Source organism: Triticum aestivum, chromosome 6B (assembly GCF_018294505.1).
Source record: "Triticum aestivum cultivar Chinese Spring chromosome 6B, IWGSC CS RefSeq v2.1, whole genome shotgun sequence".
Taxonomy (NCBI): domain Eukaryota; kingdom Viridiplantae; phylum Streptophyta; class Magnoliopsida; order Poales; family Poaceae; genus Triticum; species Triticum aestivum.
This window is the reverse complement of record NC_057810.1, coordinates 483,961,646-483,973,617: the sequence shown is the minus strand read 5'-3', so window position 1 is coordinate 483,973,617 and position 11,972 is coordinate 483,961,646. Positions and strand designations below refer to the sequence as shown.

Sequence of the window (11,972 nt, the reverse complement as noted above, 5' to 3'; positions counted from 1 at the left end):
GTGTTATTTATCCTGAAAATTATCTACAATAAAGACATTCATGCTCGTTTAATAGAGAGAATACCAATAGTACTACAGTTGTGTCCTTGTTCATTGATAGAAGTGAATTGAAAATGCCAGACTCTTCAGATTCAGAAGCAGTGAACAGAATAGAGACAGTAAACAAAATTGTAGTGATTTCAACTATTGAACTCCTATATCAGTGCAAGCAAACAAATGAACAATGCCATAATCGTCATGCATATACAAACATTCTCCCTTTGTACCGCATATGCTGAAATTATGAAAAGCAGATAGAATTAAAATATGCTTCAGGTAGACTTATATTGAACTACATTCCGGTTGATCCACAAAATTCTTCAGGTAAGCCCCCCCAACTTTCAAAACAAAAGTAGGCATACAGCCCAGTGTGAGAACAAATGTGTGGAAATACCAATACTGGGATGTAAATCAACTTTTTTAACCAGTATAGTGTAAGATTAGAGTTGTGAAAATAACCAATCTTTATTGTTTTAACAAAGTGAGTAAGTTGCTCTTTCTCTCTGGTTGACCAAAGAAGTAGTTACTCCCTCCGTTTGACCAAAAAATAGTTACTCCCTCTGTCCCTTTATAGGTATTATGCAGAGTCGGAATTCCCGGGCCATTTTTCCCTAACCCTGAAGATTTGTAGCATAGCCAAATCTAACTACCATTACTTCTTCAGAGTACATTACAGTGCAAGAAATTTCTGAAGAAAACGGGATGAAGGTGGGATGGAGCATTACCTGTCTGGGGAACGGGGAGGCGGCTGTAGATACGACTCCGGGCGGCGGTGCGGCTGCTAGTCAAACACGCAGCGTTGGGGAAGAGGGGTGAGCAGGAGGTACACGGCGATTGAGAAGTGGGGCGGCGCCTTACTCCGGCGGCGGCGACGAGTCGAGCGTCGTGGTGGTGGAGGTACCTCGAATCCGTCAGCTTCAGGGGCGGGAGGGGAACTCGTCGGCTGGCGGTGGCAGCGGTCCGGCGGCCTCCAACCCTAGCGGTCCGGCGGCGGCTCGGGCACGGGGCGGGCCGGGGTGGCGCAGCGCGACGACGGGGATGGCACGGGGCGGGGAAGGGGGTCACCGGGGCTGCTGGGGCGGCGCGGCGACGGGGGTGGCGCGGGGCGGCGGCGGCTCGGGCGCGGGCGAAGAGAGAGAGGGGACAGATAGATGTGGGGAGCGACCGGGCGGGCGTCGAAGGATTTTAGTTAGGGCACGGTTCTTTGCCGTCTGCTAGCAGACGGCAAAGATCCTAGCTAACGGATGTTAGTTTGGTCACTTTCTTTGCCGTCAGCTAGCGGACGACAAAGAAAGTGTCTGTTAGGTGTTACTCGTTAGTGGACCACCCTCATTATTTGTCGTCCTCTAGCGGACGGCAAAGGGTTGGCTGACGACAAACATGATCTTTGTCGTCAGCTTCTATTAAGCTGAGGGCAAAGACCTTCTTTTCCGTCAGCTAGCAGACGGCAAAGATCTAGCTGACGGCAAAGATCCTGGTTCCAGTAGTGCAGGGAGATGGGCAACACACACCACGATCCCCAAGCCGTGTGCGGCGCCCCGTCACCCTCTAGTTCTAGTTCCTCCTCCGTCCACGTCCATTGTGCTTGGCGAAGCCCTGCGAATAGTTTCACCACCACCGTCACCATGTCGTCGTGCTGCCGGAACTCTTCTACTACTTCGCCTCTCTTGCTGGATCAAGAAGGTGAGGACTTCATCGACTGAACATGTGCTGAACGCGGAGGTGCCGTATGCTCGGTACTTGCTCGGGACGGATCGTGAAGGTGTACGACTACATCAACCGCGTTGATGAACACTTATGTTTAGCAATCTACAAGGGTATGTGGATGCTCCCCCCCCCCCCCCCCTCCTAAGTACCTATGCATCTTCATGGATAGATCTTGCGTGTGCGTAGAAATTTTTGTTTTCCCTGCAACATTCCCCAAGATCCCCTTCTAACATCACAAGTCCCACCCCACAAACATATCCTAAATAACCATTTGATTCATAGAAACAGCAAAGAACCTCTCGCGCCACAAATCCGAATGACTACAAACAACATATGCACACTACCAATCTCAATACCAGCAAGCAATTTATACATTTATTATCAATCTCAATGCCTCAAACAACCCTATATTTATGTCCTAGTTTAGCCCCCAAAGTTGGAAATGAAATGGATCGATGCTAAAGAAGATAATAACCGCAGCTTGACAGGCACACAGACCACACAGGCTGCCAATGCGAGCCATTCTAGCACCCAAACACCACCAAAATCCACAATCCACAAACCCCGGCCCAACAGACATCACAAATCTATGCTAACAATCCAAGCAATTAAAAGGAAGCAACAAAGGAACAAACCTCCGATATGAGAGAAGAACAACAAAGAAGACGATGCAGACCCACACCACAGCCTCCCCTGCAAAGCGAACAACACCAAAAAGGCGATTTGAAAGTGGAAAAATGAACAACGATGACCCTACCGCTCTGACAAAACAGCAGCAACCTAATCCATAAGCGAATAACACCACCACCCACTCTTGCACAATAGATCACTGTCGCCGCCCCTCTCGCACAAATTTGAAGGAGAACCCAAATGGACACAAACCTGACAAGAAAAAGGGGCCACACACTGACACATGCACAACAACACGCACCCAACTGCCACGAATGCACACGAAGGGACCCAAGAGTAGAAAACACAACTCCACACACATACATGTGGGGCCCACCTCACAAACCATAACCCCAAATCACCTAGGATCACCCTTTAAAAGGAGCTTATAGTTTTAGGAGATGTGTCCGAGAAACTATATGAATGAAGAGGGGTACCAACTTCTCAAATAAATAAATAAAACCCATTCTCCTCACTCTTCTACCCCCTGTTCTCTATAAATACCCGACCCAACTATCCCGATTCGAGTCGAGGGACCTCCTATATAGTGATTCAGGCGCTGACTACCCACTGCAGCGCTCGAGTTCACACTCGTATGGGCCGGCCCAATTACCACTCACTCAGTAGTTGCGCTCGCATGCGTGTTATGCTCGCCTGTTATATTTATTTTCACAAAAACAAGCAATTGCTCGTTTTAATAAAAATACTACCACTTTTTCCGATAGAGTTTACAAGTCTTATGAACTAGAAAAATGTTCATGATTTTTTTAGAAAAGTCGTTGATTTAAAAAATGTTCAGGAATATGAGAAGTGTTCATCTATTTGAAAAAAGGTCTTAAAGTTATTGAACTTAAAAAAAATCCTTAATTTGAAAAGTTCATGAGTTCACAACAAATCACAAATTTGAAAAGATTTGAAAAATTGTTCACGAATTTGAGAAAAGTTTGCATTTTTTAAAAAAGGCTACAAACTAAAAAATGTTGATGAATTCATAAAAAATTATGATTTTGAAAAAATGTTTATTTAAAATAATAGGAAAAAACTAAAATATAAATGGTGGCAGATTTTTAGGCATGCCAGATCAAACTCTTTTGTGGCAAATTTATTTGGCCCGAGGATCTTAGGGTGGCAAATTTAATTTAGCTGCGTGGCAATTTCCTGGCGAAAAAATGAAGTGAGGCGGATTTGAGTGTATGCTCATGTATGTGAGCGACTTTAATTGTACTAAAATTTAAACTTGCCATCCTCAGCAATCTCAAATTGGCATTAAAAATGTTCAATTTGCCATGGTCAAAAAATTGATGTAAGATTTGTAGTGGAGTCTGATATAAAACCAGGAAAAATCTCCATTGGAAGCCTCTAGAAGCTTGGCAAAAATCAGCCAGAAGCTTCTAGAAGTTCACAAAACCGGATGGAAGCTTTCGTAAACAGAAAACGCAAAATGGGCCAGCCCATTTCGTACGTAGGTCCGTACGCTGGGAGGGTGTGCGCCATTGTGCAAAAAAGCATATAGGTGGCACCTGAAGCGCCAAACTGGAATTGGCTCGAGTCGTATCCAGTTCAAATTCAAACCCCAGGTTCTAGAACCCACCATGGCCACCCAACCCACCCATTCCGAGGCCAGAGCGGCACCGCCCACCATGGCCAAGCCTCACGCCGGCTTCAACACCCCGCGCCCCTCCTCCCTCCGCTCCGGCGCCGCCGCCGCCGCTCGCACCACCGCGGGTTCCTTGTCGTCGGACACGACTCCCCTCGCCCCCACCTCCATCCCCCGCGCCAACCTCTCCTCCTCCGGTGCCAAGGCCGGTGTCACCTCCGCCGTCCGAAGCTCCGCGGGCTCGTCGTCATCTACAGATCTCTCCGGGCCCTTCACCTGCAGCTCCGTGGGCTCCTCGTCATCCTCGGATCTCTCCGCGCCCACCACCCGCGACATCGCCTCCATCGCCAAGGTAACCGCGCATACCTCCCGTTAATTGCCTGAGTCTCGCAGCCTAATCGATGACCTTCTCGGGCCTCTTGGTGACCAACAGGAGGTGGGCAAGCGCCTGGACTACGAGGACGACTCCCCCTTCCCCACCGCCGCCTCCCTGCAGCAGCCGATGCTCGCGCCCGAGGGCCTTGCCGACCTCGCGCCGCTGCTCGAGCTTCCCGACCCCGACAACGCCTCCTCCACCACCGTCGTCTCCGCCTCTGACGCTGACGTGAAACACGCGATGACCGCCTCAGCTGACTCCACCGTCACCCAGGTGAGGCTCCCGACTGATTCCGATTTGTGCTGCTCCTCGAGCTCCGATTGTTTTGCTGGTTAAATTTTTGGAGTGCGCACCGCGGTTATGGAATCGCGTTGTTTTATTCGAGCGCTCTGTGGACCAAGTTCGAGTCGCTTCGATGGAAATTGAGGGCCATTCTGCAGTGTCTGTGTCGAGGTTGCTTCGGTATGCTCCGGTGGTGACGAAATTTGGGACGAGGGTCCGTGTCGAGGTGTTTTCCCGTCCGAATCATGATTCCTGTTGCCGACCAATTAGAATTTGTGCAGGCTCTCAATCGAGTTCCCTTTGCCCCTATGAATCTGCAGTGTAACTTGTTGTCGAGGATTCCTAAACTACGCGGCTACGGCCTATCCATTCCGTGAACCTGCAAGTTCCTGACGCACTGAAGAAAATGTTGGTGTTCTTTTCCATGCAGGTTGCGGCGCTTGCCGACGCCGATGGTCCCCTGCTCACGGAGATGGAGGTCGTCCTCGCCGAGGTGAGCGGCGCCCGCGGTCTCAGCCCGCGCTCAAAGCGCCTCCTCCTCGCGCTCGTTGAGGTCGCCGACGCGGAGCTCAATGCCAACCCCACGGCCGCTGTCCTCCACATTCGCCGCGCTGCCTTCTGGAGGAAGGTGCGCGTCGGGATCCTCGCCGCGACGGTCTTTTCCGTCGCCGCGATCGACGCCGCGCTGGCCTTCGCGCTCTACGGAGCCCGCCGTGGCAACGGCCGGTACCACCACGTGCTGCCCCCTACCTGATGCATGTTCACGAGCCAGCAATCAAGCCGGTGCCGGCGGATTTGCTTCGCTTCTCCAAGTGTTTGCCGCATTCGATTTTTACCAGTACTTAAGTTAGCCTTGTCGCTCTAGTAGACACATCGTGATGTTTTAATCAATTACTGGTGTTTTTACATGCATATATACGTAGATGGGACAGAAGAGAAGGGCATTGTTGTGTTACAGCGATGTGGTTAGTAGAATTAGCGTGACTGAGTTCTGCTTCAGTAACAGTGTGTGGAAAATCGGTTTTATGCTTGCCAGTGCTAGATGCAAATTGTAAGATCAAAACCTCTTGAGATAGACCAAGTGCCATACATATTTGGCTCTTTTTTGTGGGCACTGTTCTGGTTATTCTTGAGCAAGGTATCTATGGATGCTCGAACAATTGTGAGTCTTGAATGCAGGTGTTGATACTTCTACTATATAGGAGTACCAAGAACAGCAATTTGTGCAGGATGTAGATACTAGAAAGTAGAAACCACACTTGTCTAAATCAGTATAAATTCTCAATGGACACCACATTTTTTTAGGGTTATTTTGCACATTTGATCTTGCACAAGTGTCATCGACTTATGATTTTGCTAAGATGAAGAACTAATGTTATTGATGTACTCCCTCTGTCCCAAAATTCTTGTCTTAGATTTGTCTAAACACAGAGGGAGTACATCAATAACATTAGTTCTTCATCTTAGCAAAATCATAAGTCGATGACACTTGTGCAAGATCAAATGTGCAAAATAACCCTAAAAAAATGTGTGAAATATAACAGCTGTCCAGATATATGTGGAATGGATGTTTCATGAGTCTCTGTTTCAAATCAGGTTAAAAGTTGCATGAAGTTTATGGCCCTTTGTCGGACAATGCTTGCACTCAGATAACTGGTCATGTGAAGTTACACAAAAGTACACCGGAACTGACACAGATATGGCAATCTTGTACACAAGGGAAAAGTTGAGTTAATTGAAGTGATTTCTCAGGTGGACTCACATTGTCATTTCATTATCATCTTGGCCACCATATAGCCCTATAGGGTGAGTCCAATCTCCATCAACTGTCACCAAAACTATCTCGAACAACTTCATGGGTTTTCATCCTCTGTTGGAATGTTATATTTTGGATAAAGACCGGTGTTAGCACTTAGCAATATGAACATTGGCAGTGTGGATACTTAAATGTTAGGAGAAAAACAAACTTTGTGAAAAAATAAGCAAATGAATGGCAATCATCTCTTTTATAGGAAGATAATGTTCACCACTTTAATTCACACAACACGACTTGTATTTGTAATAATATATCATATGGAGTATTGTCGGAACGAACTAGATAATATTGTGCCCGAATTTCTTGTTCGTCTTGAATCTTCAACCTTTACAATATTCTTCACCGTTGCATTCTCTTTTCATGTAAACCCGAACTCCTGGCCGGAGGCAAAGGAACTAGAAAAAAATTGAATTTCGGTGTCAATTTTGAAAGCCCATAATATTTTAAACCCAAATTACCCAATCCGAATTTTCAGGTAAACACGAACTCCTGGCATGAGGCAAAGGAACTAGAAAAAAAAACTCTACAAACTGGACTAATCTCGTATGTTTTGAAAGATCGTTGAACACATTGTGGCCTAGGACACGCCTTTGCAAGGAAGGCTTGAATTGCTACTTCGTTGTGTAGTGTCAGGGACGAAGATAAAGAGTAAAAGGTGAAACAGAAGGCTCAAGACGACATAAAACAAAGCTTCATAGCCTAGCATGTAGGCCAAATTTGCCTTGCATCTTTCCAAATAAACTTCTCTTCATGTCAGAAATTCACACAAGCTGGGACCAATAACTCTTCAATGAGATCCTTCTTTTTTAATAATGAGGCAACAACAACTCTCCAACAATCGTAGCAGCCCGGAACGACGGAAAATCGGCCGAGCTCTGCTTTTTTCTATGATTAAGGGTCGATTTTATTGATTTAAAATGAAGCATCAAAGAGATACAAACATAATGAGAACTCCCCAACATATACTTCCTCCGTCCCAAAATAAGTGATTCAACTTTGTACTAACATTGTACTAAAGCTAGTACAAAGTTGGGTCACTTATTTTGGGACGGATGGAGTATATGACAAGGATGCACACATATAACACCAACATATACACACAAAGCATCACGTCAGCAAAATGTAAAGTCATACAAGTCTGAAACAGGGCTTGATCAGACGGACTGGCAATGGCTCAACAACAAATATATGGAAGGACAACTAGTTACCACATGATGAGATGTTGAGGCCGTACGGGTGCAGCCGTGCAGGGTTCCAAACCCTCTGGTCCTGGTAGCTGAACTGGTCGATGCTACTTCTGCCACTTGGAATATGCAGCGGGGGGAAAAGGTGTTTATGCTAATGGACGTGTCGATCATCATGGGGATCCCTCTATGTACAAGGAACTTGGAAGATTTCTGGGAGGCGAATTTCGAGAGGAGCGGAGCCTTCTCTGTGAGATCCACATATAGAATGCTTGTGGCACTAGTAGAAAAAAGACCTAATGTTCAGCTCATTAGTCCCGGTTTGTAAATGAACCGGCACTAATATGACCATTAGTCCCGGTTCGAACGGCTATGCATTAGTCCCAGTTTATTTGTGACCTATAGTCCGGTTTGTGTCACAAACTAGGACTAAAGGGGTGGTGGCAGGCTGGCATCAGGCCGGGGCCCCACGAGCCCCTTTAGTCCCGATTTGTGACAAAACCCGGGACTAAAGGGCCAACTTATAGTCCCATTTTGTATCACAAACTGGGACTAAAGGGGTCTAACCTTTAGTCCCGGTTGGAGACACAAACCGGGACTAAAGGGCAATTTTCAAACTCTACCCCCCTCCCCCCCCTGCGTATCGCCTTTTCAGTTAAAAAAAACAAAAGAAAATAATAAAAACTTCAAAAATTAAAATCCTTCAAGATGTAGTTATGTTACTATATCTAGTAGTTAGGGAAATTTAAAAACATAAATTTCTACATGTTTTGCAAAAAAGTGTTATGAAAAAGTAAAATGACCATATCTTTTGCATACAATGTCGAAAAAAACTGCATAATATATCAAAATGTTCAGCACGAAAATCCGCATCCGAATTCGACCGTCGTAGGCTGTTTTGCACATTTTTAGAATCCTCAAATTCTTAAAGAAAAAAATTATGCTCAAATTTCAAAAAAAATTGAATTTTGGTTAAATCTGGTCAAACTATGGTCAAACTACTTATTCAAGAAATATTAGTGTTACTAAATAATTATTTTAGTTTTTTTGAATTTTGGTCAAACCGTAGTCAAATTATGGTCAAATCTGGTCAAACTGTGGTCAAACTACTTATTCAAAAAATATTAGTGTTACTAAATAATTATTGTTTTTTATAATAATAGTTTCAAACTCAAATGGTGTAACGTAGGACTTCATGCTCAAACTAAACTCCTGAGGGTTAATACGATTGACAGCTTACTATTGTCGGGTAAACAACAAGTGCAGACTTGGAAACTAGGGGAATAGAACTCAGAAGTTAAGCGTGCTCAGGCTGGAGTAGTGAGAGGATGGCTGTCACGCCCAATATGCGATACTATCCTAAAGAGACTCGAAGGTCCCACCAAGGATAGAACCGCATATTGATACGCTTTTGCAAGGTGGATATCATTACATCAACATTACATAATAGATGGGGATACATACAAAGGCATACAATGCCACACGAATACAACATCATCTTACAAAAGAGCACCATCCGACTACGGATGAAACACAAACGGAAACTCAAACGACATCCACCCTGCTAGCCCGGGCTGCCGACCTGGAATCTATCCCCTGATCGAAGCAGAAGCAGAAGAAGAACTCCAAAACAAGCAAACATCGCTCTCGCGTCATGATCATCGCATAACCAGTACCTACAACTGTTGTTGTAGTAATCTGTGAGCCACGAGGACTCAGCAATCCCATTACCATGGGTATCAAGACTAGCAAAGCTTAATGGGAAAGGAAGGGGTAAAGTGGTGAGGTTGCAGCAGCGACTAAGCATAATATGGTGGCTAACATACGCAAATAAGAGCGAGAAGAGGAGCAACGGAATGGTCGTGAAGCTAGCAATGATCAAGAAGTGATCCTGAACTCCTGCTTACGTCAAACATAACCCAAAACTGTGTTCACTTCCCGCACTCCACCGAAAAAAGACCATCACGGCTACACACGCGGTTGATGCGTTTTAATTCGAATCCGGTGTCAAATTATCTACAACCGGACGTTAACAAATTCACATCTGTCACATAACCGCGGGCACGGCTCTCGGAAGTTTATACCCTGCAGGGGTTTCCAACTTAGCCCATCACAAGCTCTCACGGTCAACGAAGGTAAAACAAGACCAGCAAAGCCGCCCGATGTGCCGATAATCCCGATAGGAGCTGCACATATCTCGTTCTCAGGGCAAAACCGGATGAGCAACCCGTACAACTAAAACCAGACCTCAAGTTTCCCTGAGGGGGCGCTGCAAAGGGCTCTGGTTCGGACCAGCACTTAGAGAAGCACTGGCCCGGGGGGGGGCTAAAATAAAGAAGACCCTCAGGTTGGCCGACCCAAGGGAAAGGTAATAGGTGGTGGTGAGGCAAATGGTAAAACCAAGGTTGGGCCTTGCTGGAGGAGTTCTATTCAAAGCAAACTGTCAAGGGGGTCCCATAAATCACCCAACCGCGTAAGGAACGCAAAATCAAGGAACATAACACCGGTATGACGGAAACTAGGGCGGCAAGAGTGGAACAAAACACCAGGCATAAGGCCGAGCCTTCCACCCTTTACCAAGTATATAGATGCATTAATTAAATAAGAGAGATTGTGATATCCCAAAAAAATCATGTCCACCATGGAGCAATCTTCAACTTCACCTGCAACTAACCACGCTATAAGAGGGGCTGAGCAACAGCGGTAACATAGCCAAGCAACGGTTTGCTAGGAAGGGTGAAAAGGTTAGAGGTTGACATGGCAATTTGGGAAGGCTTAAAGAACAAGTGATAGGAAGCGCAGCATAGCGATAGAACGAAGCAACTAGCATAGCAATGATAGTAATGAGATCCAAGGTGACGGTCATCTTGCCTGAAATCCCGCAAGGAAGAAGAACGAGTCCATGAAGAAGATGAAGCCACGAAGACGAACCAAGCATAGACGAACGGTCCTCACGATCGCAACGAAACAGAAACTAACGAGAAGGAGCACAACCGGAAAGAAGCAAACAACAAGGTAAACACGCAACACATAACCATGACACGATGCTCAACCAAGTATGATGCATGACAAAGGCTACATGAAGCTACTCATGACAAGAGATGATGCAAACAAGAACAACATATCAAGGCAAGTTTAAATGAGGCCGGAAACAACATATAACAAATCCGGTAAGTCCTTATATGCAAATTTAGAAATTGGTCCAGAACTGAATAAACCTTATGTTCAAGTTGTTAAACAGCAAGTTAAGATGCACCAAGATGATCTACACGAGATTCTAGTCAAGTTACATATAAAGTTCATTTAATTCGGAGCTACGGCCTAGAAGATATGAGCAAAACAAGTTAAGCATGGCATTGGTGCAAAAGGCATCCAAACATCAAGCAAACACTCTCAAAACAAGGATTCAACATGGTAAGATGAAACTATATGCAAAATCAAGCAAGTTTCATATAAAGCACACTCAAAACGAAGCAACGGTTCAACACATACACGTGAAACAAGTTAAAAGGACAAGCTGTCCAAAAGAGCAACTAGGCATCTAGCAAGCATCAAAACAATATGCTACAACATCTCAACATGAAAACAAATAGCATGGGCATGAAGTACAGGTAAAGCATTACAAAACATGAACACTGAGCTATCTCCAGAAAACACTATAAAATGCTCAAAAGGACATGGCAAGATTGCAAATAATAACAGTTTCACAGACTTGGCAGAAATCACTGTGCATGGCAGAAATAACATCAGGTTGCAATGTTTAGAGCTATCAAACAATATGTTACAGGACCTTAACATGGCAAACAAAGGCATGGAATGCTAATAATAAAGACAAAGAACAAAACTCTCTTACCGAACTAATTCCAAAGATCAAAAGAAAACATGGTAGCATCCATGCAAACATGGCAAGTGATATGACAGATTCAGACATGGCAGGGACAACAATAAGTAGCCATGTTGGTGAGTTTGTACAACTCACTACAGAGCAATATACGGCATGAAAAGGTGACCAACAGTAATACGACAAATTTATAAGCTAAACATGCCAAGAACAAGTTCATAGGGTGCATGGATCACTAGCAAAGCTCATGGCAAAACTGAACTTAATGTTAACAGGCTGACAGCAACATTATTTAGCAAGTTTGGAGCAAGATTACAACAAGCTACACCAGGCTATAAATGCAATCAGGGGCACGGATGGATAAAGCATGACATGAATAACAGAACATCCTTAGTGAACATCTCCAGATTATGCATAGAATGACTTGTAGCAGCAGGTTTACATGGCATCATGATATAGCA

The 11,972-nt window shown here is 45.1% G+C and overlaps 1 protein-coding gene across 1 annotated transcript; it reads left to right on the top strand.

The window, feature by feature from the left end:
• The first annotated feature begins 4,017 nt into the window (after positions 1-4,017).
• LOC123134271 (uncharacterized) lies at positions 4,018-5,844 on the top strand. Its single transcript, XM_044553543.1, has 3 exons — positions 4,018-4,364; positions 4,446-4,661; positions 5,101-5,844. Exons 1-3 carry the CDS (start codon positions 4,056-4,058, stop codon positions 5,422-5,424), a joined length of 849 nt encoding a protein of 282 aa, XP_044409478.1. The 5' UTR covers positions 4,018-4,055; the 3' UTR covers positions 5,425-5,844.
• The last annotated feature ends 6,128 nt before the right edge of the window (positions 5,845-11,972 follow it).